Raw genomic sequence first — 15,319 nt, 5'->3', positions numbered from 1 at the left:
ACCTCCAGATGAGATTTTAATTTGTGCCATGAAAGTTACTCTGTGTTCTTATCACCCCCGCTACACTAAGAGTAACTCCAGCTGTCCGACATGAATCCCGCGTCTTGGTGCGTTGGTTATCCGCACCACTCTTTATCTCTCCACCTCACAAGAGGAAAACATTTGAATGCCTCCGACTTCCTAGTACCTATACACACTCAGGATAATCTACAGAATCGATCATGGCATTGATGTTATCGCCAAGATCCTCCGTCTTGACGTTACCGCCTCCAACTAACTTGTTCTTGCTCACTCGACCGGCTTGGACCTTGTCAGCTACGCACTGGTTAGCAATGCAAATAACTCTCTGGATACATTACTCACCCTTCTTAGAAGGACTGCGACTGGTGTTCTTGGAAGGGCTGCTGCTATTCTTGGCACGTGGCTTCTTGGGAGTAGCGACAGTGTCGTTCACAGCTGCAGCCTTGAGATCTTTGGCTTGAGTCTTCCAGGGTCTAAAATGGTACTCGAGGGCGTCGTATGTCATGCCATTGCCGTAAAGTCGCGCGACTTCACGAAGGTCGATCTTTGGTCAATGGATTAGTAAAATGGCAACATGGAGTCAGCGGAGAAGAAGAAAAAAAGAAGACGTACCTTGTTGTTGTTGGAAGCAAGGTAGGCCACAAGGACACCTTCAATAACTTTGATGTCGTTCCAGTTGGTAGGCATGGCGGCGACGAAGACTGTGTGCTGTTAGTGAGAGTTGCAGATAAACTTGTGACAAGGTAGAGTGTGTGTGCATGTATAGAATGACCGTAAACGACCTAGGCAAGACAAATATGTGGTCACAATGGATATCTTGGGCTCTGTGTAGGATGACTGCTCCCGCGCAATAATTGCAACGTGCAAAGCTGATAGGCTTCGCTGGTGGGGACAACTTACTTCGGTAGAGATCAAAGGGCTCCTAAAGTGGATGTGCGCAAGATATTTCAAAACGCAGTAAGAGTTGAGTGTTGCGGTTGTGGTGTAGCTTGCTTAAAAGGAGGACGCGGAGGATATGCAGGCAGCAGATACCACGTGCAGGTAAGTGAAGGTGAATGGTAAAACATTAGTCTTGCCTTCTCACTTTCCTGCCTTCACGCCGCCAACACGTGGTAATAAAGGGATAACATAGCAGAGGAGAACTCACCACGTCTGCCTGTCTACGCCGCGGCGCGACATGTCTTAGTTAACGTATGATGGTTGGAAAGAAATGTTTTCACAAACGACCAAATATGTAGAAGAGCATAGAGAGCAAAACAGGCCTCTAGAAAACAGCTAAGACGCCGAACAATAGATATGAATTGGGTATAAATGCTTTTATAGTCAACGCCTAGCGGGACTTGAGAGAGCGCATAGGCCCTTGGTTAATTACAAACTCTTTGCTCAAAAATGCTTTGTTATGCAACATGCCTACTTCATCGCCTGGCCTTGTTGGCTTTGGAATCGTCCCATTCTCTCTTGCCCTTGCCTTGGGCTTTGAGTCTCTTTGCTTCCTCCCTTGGATCTATGACTAGCAGCTCTTCTTCGTTCTTCCGCTTCCATTCAAGGTCTTTGCCTAGTCTGTCTTTTGCGAAACTGAGCGAATGTGACATCCAGCCTGTATCATCGTCGGAACCCTCATCTTCTTGAGCGTCCCAGGCTTTGCATGACTGACAGCCTACTATGAAATGCAGGTCACATGCGGCCTCGTCGTCTTGATCACCACCATTGCCATGTCCTTCCCCATTTTCGTTTGGTGTATTTTCGGATAGTGTTGAAGCGGCTGGCTTGGATATTATGGCAGGCTCTGCAGCCTCGAGTTTGGATTTGAAGCGTGCCAAGATGTCTAACGAGGATTGCTCGTCTTTTGAGTTTCCACCAGCACCACGCTTGCGTCCGCGGGTGGTTGTTGAGGGTACCATGGCCTCGAGCAGAGACTTTTTCTTGACAGGCGCCGCATCCTGAGTTTGCGTGCTCCGCTTCATCGAGGCTTTGAGGTCGGCAATCTGCTGGTTCACACGGTCAAGCTTTGCTTGTCTCTCGGCCTCTGGTGACAATTCTCGTGGGGGCGAGCGGGGTTTAGGCGCAGGCGGTGACTTGGGGACTTGTTTCTGTGCAGGCTTGGGCGAGGGAAGTGGCGAGGGAGAGTTGCGAGGTGATTTACGAGGCGAGTTGCGAGACGAGTTGCGTATGGGCATGGCTTTTGCTGGCTCTGCTGGTTTGGAGGATGGTGCTTTCTCATCGGCTGCACTGACTAACTTGGTGTTGAACTTGGGCTTCTTCGCAACGGGCGCAGAGCCAGCAGCGTCCTCGTCGTCTCCAAAGCTGAGGACATTCTTGCCAGCTTTCCTCTTGGGCTTCTTAGGCTTCTTAGTCTCTACCTCTGTAGGCGCAGCAGCCTGCACCCGACGGACCATATCTTCGAAGGGGTTCACAATAATGTCTGCGCCCGTGACTTTTGTTGGGTACATGGGCTGGTCATCGCTTCCATCGCGGATCTCCGCCTCAGCCATCTTCATAAGATTGTAAATGGTGTCGCCAGCCACGCGGCCAAAGAGCGTGTTTTTGTCCTGCAACTCGGGTGTCGGAGCAAGGGTGAAGAAGAACTGGCTGCCGTTGTCGTCCTTGGTGCCTGTGTTGGCCATGCCCAGCAGCCCGCGGCGCGTGTACTTAAGGCGGCTGTGGAACTCGTCGGCAAAAGGCTCGCCATCGTAGCTGCTCTGGCCGCCCTGGCCGGTGCCCGTGGGGTCTCCGCCCTGAATGATGAAGCCCTTGACCAGGCGGTGGAAGACGGTGTTGTCGTAGTAGCCATCGAGACATAGCTGCAGGAAATTGCGCGACGTGACGGGCGTCTGTTTGGCGAACAGCTCCAGCTCCAGGTCGCCGGCGGTGGTGTGCAGCACCACCTTGGCCGTGGGGTTGGGCTCGAGGTTGTATGTCGAGCTCATGGCGACTGTCTACCTCGCAAAGCCCGTTGCTTGCTCGTCGATGGCGCAGTGTCGTGATGTGGTGATGTCGCATGGGCTATCCGCGCTGCAAACCCTCCAGCCACTCAGCGTCGAGCGCTTCCGCACGACCCACGGGCCCACGACCACTACGCCAACGTCATTCTGCGCATCCCTTGGCCATGTGCACATGTCGTACCTTGGTCGACTCCAACCCGTCCACTTGTCGTTACCACCATCCAGATGGCATCTTGTTCATGACACCACTCTTCTCGTCCGATAATCCATCCGTCTCTGCTCCGGATAGCACTTCTTCCTTTGCATCCTCCCACTCGGCACCATGTTGCCCTATATCAATGCTCGTACGTATTGGCGAGGCCCAAAAGCTGACACTTGCACTAACCAGCCATGAAGCATTCGAGTATGTTGCCAGCATACTTGGGAACTCGGCAGACGAGCGTGAGAGGCCTCAGCATCATATGTGTCTGGCCCACGGTTGACCTTGGCTAGTAAAACTCGTTTTTTCTTTCTACCTGTCATATCCACTTGCGGCTGTGCTCAAGAGAATACCCGACAAGGACCCATGGAAGAAGAACCTGTTCGTCATCAGGTACGTATGACATGTCCATGTACGCTATAGTACCTTGTTCATAGATGTAGTGTGTCTATGTTCTACCTAGTTGGTCTTTTTGACCTATGGGCTGGCTTGCGAACAATCTTCATCAGTGCGGGCGGCGCCTACCTAATCGCGTCCAAGATCCATTCCCCCTACATGCCCTGGATTGGCTTCGTCTTCCTCATGGGCCACATGTCTGTCAACCACATCTACCGCCAGGCCGTCAATGATGCCTCCGTCTTTGACATAACTGGCGCCCAGATGGTCATGGTGATGAAGCTTACCGCCTTTTGCTGGAACGTGCAAGACGGCCGTCTTGCCGACTCTGATCTCACCGACTTCCAACGCGAACACGCCATCCGCACCATGCCCAGTCTCCTCGACTACACGGGCTACGTCTTCTTCTTCCCAGGTCTCATGGCTGGTCCTGCATTCGATTATGCCGACTACAGCCAGTACATCACTACCACCATGTTCACCCTCCCACCAGGCACAGATCCCTCGCGGGCCCCGCCAACGCGAAAGAAGCGCAAGATTCCTCGGAGCGGAGTGCCGGCTGCCATCAAAGCTGCGTACGGCACGCTCTGGCTAGTTGCCTTCATCAAGTTCTCCAGCTGGTACTACCCCGCCTTCTACCTCGGTGGCGAGTGGATGCACTACACCTTCTTGCGCAGGGTGTGGCAGTTGTACATGCTCGGACTTACTACCCGCATGAAGTACTATGCCGTGTGGAGCTTATCGGAAGGAGCATGCATCCTGTCTGGCATCGGTTACAATGGTCTCGACCCCAAGACACAGCGACCAAAATGGGACCGCCTCACCAACATTATGCCGCTGGAGATTGAGAGTGCTCAAAATGCACGAGCTTACCTTGGTTACTGGAACATTAACACGAACTCGTGGCTGAAGAATTACATGTACTTGCGGGTAACTCCGAAGGGCCAGAAGCCCGGCTTTCGGGCTACATTGGCGACCTTTGTTACGAGCGCCTTCTGGCATGGTTTTTACCCTGGCTACTACCTGGCCTTTGTGCTAGCTGCATTTGTTCAGACTGCTGCAAAAAGTCAGTCTCTCCACAAAACTTTAAAGTCTCTCCACACTAACCATGTGTAGACGGCCGCCGCTTGGTTCGCCCACTTTTCCTGACTCCTGATGGCAAATCGCCCTTGCCTTCGAAGCGATATTATGATGTCTTTACGATGGTGTTGACACAAACCGTCTTTGCTTTTGTCGTCGCCCCCTTCATCTTGCTGGGCTTCACGGACACGATCACAGTTTGGGCACGCGTCTACTTTTACGCACTCATCGGCGTCGCCGCGTCCTATGCCCTGTTCTCCCGTTCTTTTCCATTTCGAAAGATGCTGGTGCAACGTCAAGCTGCCCGTGTACCACCAGCACAGCCAACCAGCCAAATTGATGAGCCTACAATTGAGAAGGCTGCACGAGAAGAAATACGGAGAGAAAGGATGGCCAGGACTACGTCAGCAGACAGTGTATCCGGCGTTGGCAGTCAACACCAGATGCCACTTTTGGGTATTGCCGATGACCCAGAAAAAATGGTTGATGAGATTGTGGCCGAGGTGAAAGCAGAGTTAGAAGCGAGAAGACGGAGGGGCAGCATAACACAGGGGTTTGATGTTAAAAAAGCAGTTCAGGAAAAGCTCAACCAGTTCACGAAGAAGTCGTAGGGCTGGGTGCTGCTGGGGATGCCCTGGGAGGCCGCGCATGTTTTTTATTGAGGAGAAGAGGGACCGTCGCTGAGGGGCCGACCAAGGGTCCGCTAGTTGTCGTTTGAATGCATTTGTTATGTGTCTGTGTGTGGTATACGTGTGTATGCGTGGTGTGTGTGTGTGTGCAAGCGGCTGGCCTGGCGTCCGAGCGTGGTCGGCGGTTGGGGTCGGGATACCAAGCTTTCCGGGATCAGCACAGACCCTGGTCAGATCGCTGCGCACCCACAAGGTTGATACATGACACGCTTCCAACGTTCTCGTCTGAGGCATCCGCCATCAGCCATCCCGACCACACACCGCTCCCGCCGCCACTATCTAGGTAGTCTGTCGCGTTGCGAGCGTGAGGGCGACGCCATGGCTTGTCTTGAGCTAGCCGCCGCCTTATGCAAGCCCAAGTTTCGTACACGCTAAGAAACGACGCGTCGGTTGGTATCAGCTGAAAAGGTTGATGCAGCCCAGCAGCAAGATTTATGATACAAGCAGAGCCCAGTCGATCCACATACTTGCCGCAATACGGGTGCACAGGCGTGTTTTCATGTAACAAAAATTTATCCGGCTGCTGTTAGTGGCCTGGCAGGTCTAGGCCAACCGATCAGGTTGATGGAACGGACCTGCATCGCGTAAATGCTCGAATCTGGGGTCTCGCAGTCCTTGGTGACTTACGTAGGCGGCCCGCAATAAGCAATCTACTAAGTAGTACGCTTGTCATCTCCGGCCGCCCAATGCTTAGAAAGCGCCTTTTTGCTCCACCATGCTGCATGCTGGGCCCCAAGACTCTTGGTTTCTGGTGCTCATATACATGGCCCAACACTAAATATGCTTCTATGTATACAGAAGGCTCTCGTTACAGACGCTGTGTTTCTCGTACTCTGCCGCTCGCAACGTTGCCGAGGGCACATAGCTCGACGAGAATTCTCCTACTAGTGCACCAATGCTAAACACGCCGCGCCGTATTCAAGACGCCTCACCAAGGATCCCATCGCTTCCATAATCTCCTTTCTGTTCCGTGCCTCGGGCAAAATTAAAATGATTTGCCTTCCCCATACCATTATCAAGAAGAGCCGTCAGCGCAATCTTCCGGAAGATCATGCTTGCACAGTTCCTATCTCCTTTTCTTGTTTTTTTTTCTCTCCAAGCTTCTGCTTACGCCCAGCCCATAATCCATGCCCTCGATCTTTTTGCGGATTAATGTATACTCGTTCCAGTTAATCGTCGTTGCTAGCTTTCCGGCGTAACCTAGCCTCCAATGGCGATCCCAAGTCATGGCCCTCTGATCCTGGGAATAACATGGGCATTCACCATATTCAGTGGAATTTTCCTCGGCTTCAGATTCTACGCCAAGGTGACTCGTAGACAAGGGCTGTGGTGGGATGACCGTGTTCTTCTCGCCTCGTGGGTACGTCGAATTTGTACTGTTGAATTCTGCTATAGTACTTTGCTGATCCAGATGAGTAGATTTTGCTTCTTTCACAGGCAGCTGTCACCCAATATGGCGTCGAGTTAGGGTATGGAAAGCCACTCAATGATATTCCAACCAAAAACTGGTCAATCATTGCCCTGGGGTCTACCGTTATATCTATGGTATCGAGCATTGCCGCAGCACTTTCCAAAATGTCATTTGGCATCACTTTGTTACGCCTAACGTCAGGACACCTGCGCTCCATCGCATGGTTCTGCGTCGTTACCCTTTTTCTCACCCTGATCCCCAGTGTTGTGGGCCCCTGGATACAGTGTCCGAATATAGAGACAACATGGAACACGTCCAGTGCCGTTTGTTGGACTGCAGAGTCGCAAATCGAATACGGCATCTTCAATTCTGCCTGGTCAGCTTTGATGGATTTTGTTCTTGCGTCATTGCCATGGTTTCTCATATGGAACCTGCAGCTCAAGTCTCGCGAGAAAATTGGAGTCGGTATTGCGATGAGCTTGGGAGTGCTGTAAGTACTTGTCCGGCTTTGTAGTCATGGTCAGACTATTAGCAATTGTCATACTAACACAGCCGTCAGTGCAGGTATCTGCGCCGTTATAAAAGGTGTATATGTAGTACAGCTTCGAGAATGGGATTTTTCTTACTATGGCAAAGATCTTGTGATCTGGACTGTGGTGGAGATTGCCACTGCTATTGTCGGGGGATCAATTCCTGTCCTTCGTGTGTTCTTGAAGGAGACAATGTGTCCGTACGCGCGATCGGGCGCGAGGAACAATTCCACTGTGCCACTCTCACAATTGCGCAGATACCAGCATTCAACCGTCACCACAACTGTACGAAGTGTGAAAAGGGGTAAAGAGGGGAGCTGGACTGCGATAGACGAGGAAGAACAAAACGATGGCTCGAGTCAAAGGGGCATTCTGGTTGATGAAGAAATGGGTGGAGCTAGTAGTAGTAAAGCAGCGTATGCGGGCGACCACATCGTGCAAACGAGCAGAGTCACTGTTAGAGTTGAGAGGGATGTTAGCCCGTCACCTAGAAGCAGGTCTTTGCTGAACACTGATTAGCTTTGTCCCCTGTTCAGTACCAAGAGGCCCATGTCCTCTCCGCGTCGGCACCTTCCAGCATGTATGGGCTATGAGTAAAAGAAACCTCCCCACGCTAGTTGTTTTCCTGAATTAGAGGCCTATTGCTCTGTTTATTATACCCTTCCCACCGGAGATATGGAATCCATTACATGTTGTTTGATATTAGACGCAACACGTGTCAGGGCCGATTGCGGCCTATATCATCTATTCAGCGCCGACGCAGGTCCGAGTACTGTCCCTCGCCTTGGACGTGGTCAGGAAAATGCATACTTGCTTCGGATTGGATCGCCCGTATAGCGAAGATAAGACTGAACGTATGGACGAAATCGTACAAAAGCATCGAGGGCCGACAGCCTTTACTCGTGACCAAATATGACAAAGCCGCATAGCTAGAATGGGAAGCGTGTGTGTGCCGTGAGATTTGCCGCACGGATCGGTTGCAAGCGCAAGCGATGCTTTGGACAGCTGCAAGGACTAGCAGCGAGCATTAGAGCGACAATAGTGACGTTTCGGTGCTGTGCCTCCTCTTGGAAGAGCCGAAAGTAATTGCCATGGTTGCCGCATGATCGGCACATGCGCCACGCTTGTACTACTATGGTAACAGTTGCACCCTTGGACGGGTCGGCAAGTCAAGCGGTGACAGCCTTTTTCAAGTGCCGGCTCACCTCAACCCCACAAACTTCCCCATACTCTTGTGAATCTTGTCATTGCCGTCATGACGGGCCACCCTGTGCTGCCCTACGACCAGGTTTCTCCGCAGATTATTGCGTATGCTGTCGTCCTTCCCCTTGGCCACGCTGGCCACCGGGCTTCTAAGCGCAAGATGATTCTGGCAGCGTTGCTACTAGCGAAATACCACTAAGCCTCTCCGACGCTTATCTCCTTGGCCCTGTCCCTGTAAGTATGCAGCACAGCAGGGATTGCCCAACCGATTCCCCGACTCCTGATGCGGCTCTGCTGTACAGCCCACCACTCATCGTTGCCCGGCTCAGGGCTCGCTTCCATTTGGAAGGGAAAAGAAATGATACACGTGACTTTGCGGCGTTAATCCCTCACATCGGGGACTATGGACTGCCGATTGGCGGCCTTCAGCCACAATCCTCCCGTGCTTATCACTGCGTTTTGGGATGCATGACCAACCAGCGTAGTCCTGGTAATGGACTAGTTTCGCTCTAAGCAAGTACACCTGCACGCTCAAACAGAACGCAAATCCTCTCACATGCGCATTGAGGCTGAACCAGACCCCCACGAGACGCACGGACCAACAGCCGGTGTCAGCAAATCTTGCCGTGCACTGTACATCACTAGGAACCAAGCTATCTGAGTCAGGACTTTATGAACTAATAGCACTGATTCTACATGCAGCTTAAACATTGCTTGAACATCTCAAACTACTTGGCTCGTCTCGTTTGAACCATGAAACAGTGACGCCGAGGGCATTCCTCCAACACTTGCCATTGGTCAGACTCATTGCGGGTTCAAGATTCCATCGATGATTGCTGCATATTTAAGACATTCCTCATCACGCATCCTGTTAGTAAAGACTTGGACCGATGTTGGTAGGTTGTCCATGCGTTCGGGCTCGTCTGTAATTGGCACATGTTAGCTTGTATTGCACACGACAAACATATCATGTTACCAAAAAAAAGGATAGACGTACAATTCGGACCGCACTGACCAGGGCCCATGACAAGAGGCTCAGGATCAAGTTTACTAGATGACTTGCCGAACGGTATGACGCATGCGGGGTACTATCTCGATTGTTAGCAAATGTTTTCTTCTTCTTCTTCGCCAAACAGGACAGCACGTCCTCTCGAGCACTTACGTCAAGCACGTTCAAAAACAACGTGTAAGGTGGCAAGCCATACGTGTCATGTGGAACTGCAGTATGTTGCGCCGACGGGCCGATGACAACATCTAGCTTTTGCTCCTTCCACAGGGACCTCCACTCATCCATTATGATGTTCCTCTTTACATTGAGTGCAGCCACTCTCTTGACACCTTCAAGGTGGGCCATGTCATCAAGAAAGCTGTTTTTGAAAGCGTGGAACGCTCCCATGCTTTGCTTCACGGATGGCACCAGGGGTTCGCCACTTGCCTCAATATGTTGTGGGGCTGTATCGTCAAGGAAGAAGTAAGCAAAGGCGATGGCCAATGCGTCGGCTACATGGGCGGTAGGTGCACTAATCTTGTGGATATAGTGGCCTTGTGCCTCCAATAGCCTCACAGCTTCCGCCAAAGCTCTCTTGACTGGTGGGTGCAACGGGAAGGATGGGTCTTCGGAGACAACACCGATGCGTAGCTTCTCTGGGCCTGGAGATGCAGAGAGATCCAACCAAGGCACATCGAGAGCAGTCGAGTCATACAACGCTGGTCGAACTGACATGACTGAGCTGCACAGGGTATTTAGTGCGTGGACATCGTTGGCTAGAGGTCCCGCAGAAGGCTTGAAGAAATCCATGCCACTAAGGGATGGGGAAGACTGGCCGCCATCAGGGACGCGGCAAGTCGATGGCTTGAAACCATACGTTCCGCAGCATAGAGACGGGATGCGAATCGAGCCTAGATGACATGGTAAATGTGGGAACTAGGTGCCAGAACGTTCTAGTTACGAACCTGCAATGTCTGTACCAATGCCCAAAGGAGACCCCCGAAAGCCCATTAGCGCACCTTCGCCGCCACTGGACCCGCCAGCAGTAACATTGGTGTTTACTGGATTTAGTGTACGACCAAAGATGTTGTTGTGAGAGTCTGCAGTCTACTCAATGTTAGCATCCAAGTTTCCACAAGTCTACTGATGAAATCAATCTTACCATGAGGGTCTGTGGGAGGTTCGTTTTTACGTAAATGACCGCTCCAAGTTCAAGCAGAATGTCGACAAGGGGCGAGTTCTTCTCAGACAGGGGACGACTCAGGAAAGACACAAAGCCAATACTGGCATCTGAGCCAGCAACATGGAACCCGTCTTTGACGCTAATTGGCAAGCCGTGGAGCGGCCCTACTATCCGTCCTTGTGCTCTTTCGTTATCGAGAAACTTGGCACGATCTTGTGCCTCAGGGAAATAGGTTTCAGTAAGGCATGACAACTAGAAAGAAAGAAAAAATGTCTATCAGATGTTATGGCTTCAGCTTTTAGGAGCAGTAACAGCTTACAAGTTGCTGTGCAATGGCTGCTCTCTTGGAAAAGGCAAGTGTTACGTCCAGCGCAGAAAATTCACCGCTCTTCAATTTGGATAGCAGCTGTGCTACGTTATACTTCTCGGTAATATCCAATTCCTTCTCGGTCAATATGCCCGACTTGCGTGGAATGTCCATGTCATTTACACGGTTCGGATGATCTTCAAGCGGCGTCTGAAGCGTCTGCAAGATAGACGAGGGGAGCAGCCACTCCTTTGGCAGTTTGTCACGGCATGACTGCTGCTTCGCGGCGACTGCCGACTCCCAAGATGAGGTAGCAGTAGCAGTAGTAGTGGAGGTGGCCATGTTTTGGAATCAAATAGGAAACATGTACGGATATCAGAAGACGGCAGGGGACTGTACCCAGTATATATACTAGGTGGCAGAGACCATCCCAAATGCCGCACAAGGCATCCGAAGCTAACACGATGCAAGGATCCCCTCATCAAGACAAGACACATTTGACGTGCAGAGACTGAAGCGGTCGCAAGCTGTATCCTTGGTTGGTGTCCCGCCGGCGTATAGCTAGCTGCTGGCCTGTTGCTGCATAGTACCCCATGGGCGTCGAGGCCAAGCCGGCATAATCCACACAACATACTAATTGGGCCGACGAAGGTCCGAGCGCATCCACCATGCAGAATCCGGGGAAGGGCAGATAGCAGACCCAGACCCCCTTGACATCGGCGGCTCTTGAGAAGGGCCGTAGGTTCATACATATATAGCTCCAGATGAGCCAACACTGTGGGGAAAACATCGCACCCACCAGACCCGCCGTTTGCGTGGAACACGGTCTCGTTGTTGTCTTAGTCCCTTTCTCTTCATTGTATTCCTTTCACCACCATGAATGAATCAACCGTCCACGGCGAGGGCGATGAGTCCTTCTGGGCGCCCGGTACCTTGCGACTGGAGGATTGTATGACTTCCCAAGTCCTTGCCCATAAGACGACACATACGCAGTGCTGACAACTCGTCTACAGTGACGCGCTCCAGGACTGAGGTTATCCTGCATCCCATACCGACCTCTGATCCCGATGATCCCCTTAACTGGAGCCAGACGAGGAAGTGGATCAATTTTGGACTCGTCGGATTTTTCGTACTATGGACCTTCGCACAGCTTCAGATTGGTGCTACCTCCTGGAGTCAGCTCATCCCGCAGCTACATTTCACCGTCGACCAACTCAACAATGGTGTTGCTGTGAACTCGGCCGGCTTGGGCATTGGTTGTATCCTATTTATGCCGTTTGTGCACAAGTATGGACGACGCCCTCTATATCTGTTGAGTTCCGCACTTCAGCTGGCCGGTGTCGTTTGGCAAGCCAAGATGCAAAACTATGGCGATTGGCTGGGATGTAACTTTCTCACAGGCTTGGGCGGCGCCATCAGCGAGGCCGTTGTTCAAGTCACCATCGCCGATCTCTTCTTTGTCCACCAACACGGAACCATGAATGCCTGGTACCTGATCTTCACCTCCATCGGTGCCACGCTTGGTCCCGTAGCCTCTGGCTTTGTGGTTCAATCGCAGGGATGGCGATGGATCTGGTGGTGGTGCACCATTTTCCTTTCTGTCAATTTCCTTCTCATCGCCTTCATGTTTGAAGAGTCAAAATACGTTCCCGTTCTCTCTGGCCAGAGCGTTCCCCTCAACCGCGACGTCCCTAGCACAGATGACGTTAAAACCGCGGATGCCGACTTGGAGCCAGCCAAGGTTGACATCAAGCACACCACCATGGAAAGGATACAATCTAGGATCGACCCAACTCTGCCACGCAAGACCTACCTCCAGCGTATGACGCTGTTGACCACCTCGGACTATTCTGTTCGCCACCACTTTTACCAACCTGTCGTCATACTATTCATGTTTCCTGCCGTCGCCTATGCAGCCCTCACTTATGGCACCATCTTGGGGTCTTTGGCGCTCATGGCTTCTACCCAGGCGACGTATCTCCCCCGACCACCTTACAACTTTGGGCCTTCTGGTGTCGGTCTCATGAGTTTGGCTCCATTCACCGGCTCTTTTTTCGGCTTCTTCGCCGCTGGTTGGCTCAATGATAAGTCCATTATGTGGTTTGCACGACGAAACGGGGGTATCTATGAGCCTGAGATGCGTCTCTGGCTTAGCCTTGTATCCGCATTGGTCCTTCCTGCCGGCGTTCTGTTGTTTGGCATCTCCTTGGCTCATGTAAGTTGATCGTTTTTTATGCTGACGAGAAGACACTGACATTCTCTGCAGGGCGTGCATTGGATAGCCATGGCTGTGGGCTTTGGCATGTTTGGTTTCACATTTGTGCTTGCTAGTGGTGTCGCGCTTGCGTATGTGACGGACTGCTATCAAGAGGTAAGGAGACGCCTAAAACTTCTTGATTGCATTACAGATACTAACTTGACATGTTCAAGATTCTCGGAGACGCTATGATTGGTATCACCTTCGTCAGGAATGTCTTCTCCGTCATTATTCTTTTCACACTCACTCCATGGAATAAGGCTATGGGCATCCAGAATGTCGCAATCATCACAGCCGCCTTCAATCTAGCCGTCCTTTTACTCCCCGTTCCCCTGATCATATGGGGAAAGAAGATTAGGATCTCAACTTCCAAGCGATACGAACAAATGGCCCGTCGACAACCCGCGTTCCGAACACTGGGAGAGCACTGTCAAATGTAAAAGCCTTTTGCTTTGTACGCCGTCAACCAAAGCTGTCGAATTATCATATAATGTTGCAGACTTGCCTTTCACAGTTTGGCTCAGTGTGGTAGCCAGGAGACGGCGTCGCACCAGTGTACTTGTCCTCGAATGTCTTTGATTGCCCAAAATGCAGTCAATTGATTTTTTAGCCTGATTCTTGATCTTCTCGAAAATTCAATAAAAATATCAATCTGCTCAAGTGCCAATTGACGTTCCTCAAGATCTGTGAGTTCGAAACAAGCGACCATGTACGGAATCTCCATGTGCGGAATGGATCGTTTGGTATGCCGAACCGCTGAACGCAATTCTTCAAGGATTGCTTCTGACAGAGCTTTGCCTCCTGCTAACTCTGTACCGAAAGGATAGCGCAGCCGGTGAATCATGAGGAGCACAGACCAGCGGAGGATGTTAGCTTGAGCCAAGATGCTCACCATTTCTTGTTGCAAGAAACGACTGGCGCATCCCTCGGGCAGTGTAGGCGTCCATTTGTGGACAACCAACTCGATTGAATCAATGATTTCCATGATTTCGGAATCGCTAGGTCGCTCGTCCTGGCGCAATAGATAGCTGACTTCGCAAATATCGTACATGCAGGGTATCATTGGCGCAGCAATTCCCACATAGCGATCTACAGAGCCGTCCGTAATTTCCAGTTTAAACCGGAGTGTGGGCAACTCGCCCATCAGATAGCATTCCTCCGTCTCTGACATGACCAGGCAGACGAAAAATGCCGAGCATTCAGAATCAAGCACTGGAGTCGAGTCGTACATGGGCTTGATGGTGAGGAGAGCATGCCTACATATCGCCAAACCGCTTCCGGAGATATGGAATGCGAAGGTGAGTGCGCTCACTGCTAGCAGTAGAATGACGGGTATGTCGCCAGGATCGAGAGGTTTGACCGAGCGCAAAGTGGAAACCGCAGAAGCCGCTCGTCTGTAGCCGATAGCCCTGTCTTCGGGGAAGGGATCAGGATCATACTCGCAAGCTAAGAGAGCCGCAGTTGCTATCAAAGCGTCGTGGATCCATGGCGGTGCGTTATGAAGGTGCCGCGCAAAAGTCTTGTGATGGTTTACCTGGAAGCTTGGTGCTACCAAGAATTGCTCAATCTGCGGTCGTCCTTGTGATATGCACTTGATAATGAATAACTCTCTTTCGTTCATGTCGGCAAACATGGAAAGAGTCCTGGATCTGAACACTACATCCGATCTAGCTGGAGATGCTGGTAGAGAGACTATGTCCGATGCAGGGCTCGCTGGAGTAGTGCCTTGTTGGACTGATGACGCTGCTGCCGAGACCGTAGAAGAGCTCCCGCTACGGGCGCGACGTACTTGGATTGTTGTCGTACTCCCCTCATGGCGGTGGTGACGAGGCTTGCGGCCAGCGGTTCCCACGGGCCTTAGGCTCTGGCAGGTGTTCTGCAGTCGGTGGCAACGTTCGCAGGCACTCTGGCCGGGGATACGTCTACATTTTTCCTTGACGGCATGGCACCTGTCGCACGCCCGTGTTGCTGGTGGTCTGCCCATTGAAGGCGCTCAAAGGTGCGTCGTCCCGGGTCATGGTAGGGTGTGAGAGTGGATGCGACAGGGAGCCTGATGCTATGTAGCAAGCTCGGGTGAAACACCGGCCAGATGACTAATCGTCCCCCAGTGCCC

The 15,319-nt window shown here is 51.7% G+C and overlaps 7 protein-coding genes across 7 annotated transcripts; 3 read left to right on the top strand and 4 right to left on the bottom strand.

The window, feature by feature from the left end:
- Nucleotides 1-187: 187 nt before the first annotated feature.
- PSV08DRAFT_246155 (uncharacterized protein) lies at nucleotides 188-1,200 on the bottom strand (the record flags this gene model as incomplete). The annotated part of the gene is made up of 5 exons (XM_066092333.1): nucleotides 188-315; nucleotides 364-565; nucleotides 634-729; nucleotides 922-943; nucleotides 1,169-1,200. The coding sequence occupies 5 exons, from the start codon at nucleotides 1,198-1,200 to the stop codon at nucleotides 188-190; spliced, it is 480 nt and encodes a 159-aa protein (XP_065949313.1).
- Nucleotides 1,201-1,282: 82 nt separating this feature from the next.
- On the bottom strand, nucleotides 1,283-2,948 carry PSV08DRAFT_400856 (cyclophilin-like domain-containing protein; the record flags this gene model as incomplete). Its single annotated transcript, XM_014226813.2, has 1 exon — nucleotides 1,283-2,948. One exon carries the CDS (start codon nucleotides 2,946-2,948, stop codon nucleotides 1,437-1,439), a length of 1,512 nt encoding a protein of 503 aa, XP_014082288.1. The 3' UTR covers nucleotides 1,283-1,436.
- Nucleotides 2,949-3,285: 337 nt separating this feature from the next.
- PSV08DRAFT_220583 (MBOAT, membrane-bound O-acyltransferase family-domain-containing protein) lies at nucleotides 3,286-5,378 on the top strand (the record flags this gene model as incomplete). Its single annotated transcript, XM_066092161.1, has 5 exons — nucleotides 3,286-3,307; nucleotides 3,360-3,404; nucleotides 3,456-3,555; nucleotides 3,606-4,624; nucleotides 4,675-5,378. 5 exons carry the CDS (start codon nucleotides 3,286-3,288, stop codon nucleotides 5,247-5,249), a joined length of 1,761 nt encoding a protein of 586 aa, XP_065949312.1. The 3' UTR covers nucleotides 5,250-5,378.
- Nucleotides 5,379-6,378: 1,000 nt separating this feature from the next.
- On the top strand, nucleotides 6,379-7,923 carry PSV08DRAFT_361123 (uncharacterized protein). The gene is made up of 3 exons (XM_014226815.2): nucleotides 6,379-6,687; nucleotides 6,747-7,228; nucleotides 7,298-7,923. The coding sequence occupies exons 1-3, from the start codon at nucleotides 6,538-6,540 to the stop codon at nucleotides 7,785-7,787; spliced, it is 1,122 nt and encodes a 373-aa protein (XP_014082290.1). The 5' UTR covers nucleotides 6,379-6,537; the 3' UTR covers nucleotides 7,788-7,923.
- A 1,226-nt stretch (nucleotides 7,924-9,149) lies between these two features.
- PSV08DRAFT_199840 (amidase signature domain-containing protein) lies at nucleotides 9,150-11,319 on the bottom strand. Its single transcript, XM_014226816.2, has 6 exons — nucleotides 10,962-11,319; nucleotides 10,622-10,894; nucleotides 10,425-10,566; nucleotides 9,634-10,370; nucleotides 9,469-9,559; nucleotides 9,150-9,394 (listed from the first exon to the last, which is right to left on the bottom strand). The coding sequence occupies exons 1-6, from the start codon at nucleotides 11,289-11,291 to the stop codon at nucleotides 9,276-9,278; spliced, it is 1,692 nt and encodes a 563-aa protein (XP_014082291.2). The 5' UTR covers nucleotides 11,292-11,319; the 3' UTR covers nucleotides 9,150-9,275.
- Nucleotides 11,320-11,825: 506 nt separating this feature from the next.
- Nucleotides 11,826-13,807, top strand: PSV08DRAFT_220575 (major facilitator superfamily domain-containing protein; the record flags this gene model as incomplete). The annotated part of the gene is made up of 4 exons (XM_014226817.1): nucleotides 11,826-11,898; nucleotides 11,963-13,164; nucleotides 13,216-13,320; nucleotides 13,380-13,807. The coding sequence occupies 4 exons, from the start codon at nucleotides 11,826-11,828 to the stop codon at nucleotides 13,644-13,646; spliced, it is 1,647 nt and encodes a 548-aa protein (XP_014082292.1). The 3' UTR covers nucleotides 13,647-13,807.
- On the bottom strand, nucleotides 13,663-15,220 carry PSV08DRAFT_388266 (uncharacterized protein). The gene has a single exon (XM_014226818.2). It carries the CDS (start codon nucleotides 15,188-15,190, stop codon nucleotides 13,727-13,729), a length of 1,464 nt encoding a protein of 487 aa, XP_014082293.1. The 5' UTR covers nucleotides 15,191-15,220; the 3' UTR covers nucleotides 13,663-13,726.
- Nucleotides 15,221-15,319: the final 99 nt, after the last annotated feature.

Source organism: Bipolaris maydis (genome assembly GCF_028858645.1).
Source record: "Bipolaris maydis strain C4 unplaced genomic scaffold PSV08scaffold_5, whole genome shotgun sequence".
NCBI lineage: Eukaryota > Fungi > Ascomycota > Dothideomycetes > Pleosporales > Pleosporaceae > Bipolaris > Bipolaris maydis.
The sequence above is the reverse complement of the archived record's forward strand: the minus strand, read 5'-3'. Positions and strand labels throughout refer to the sequence as shown.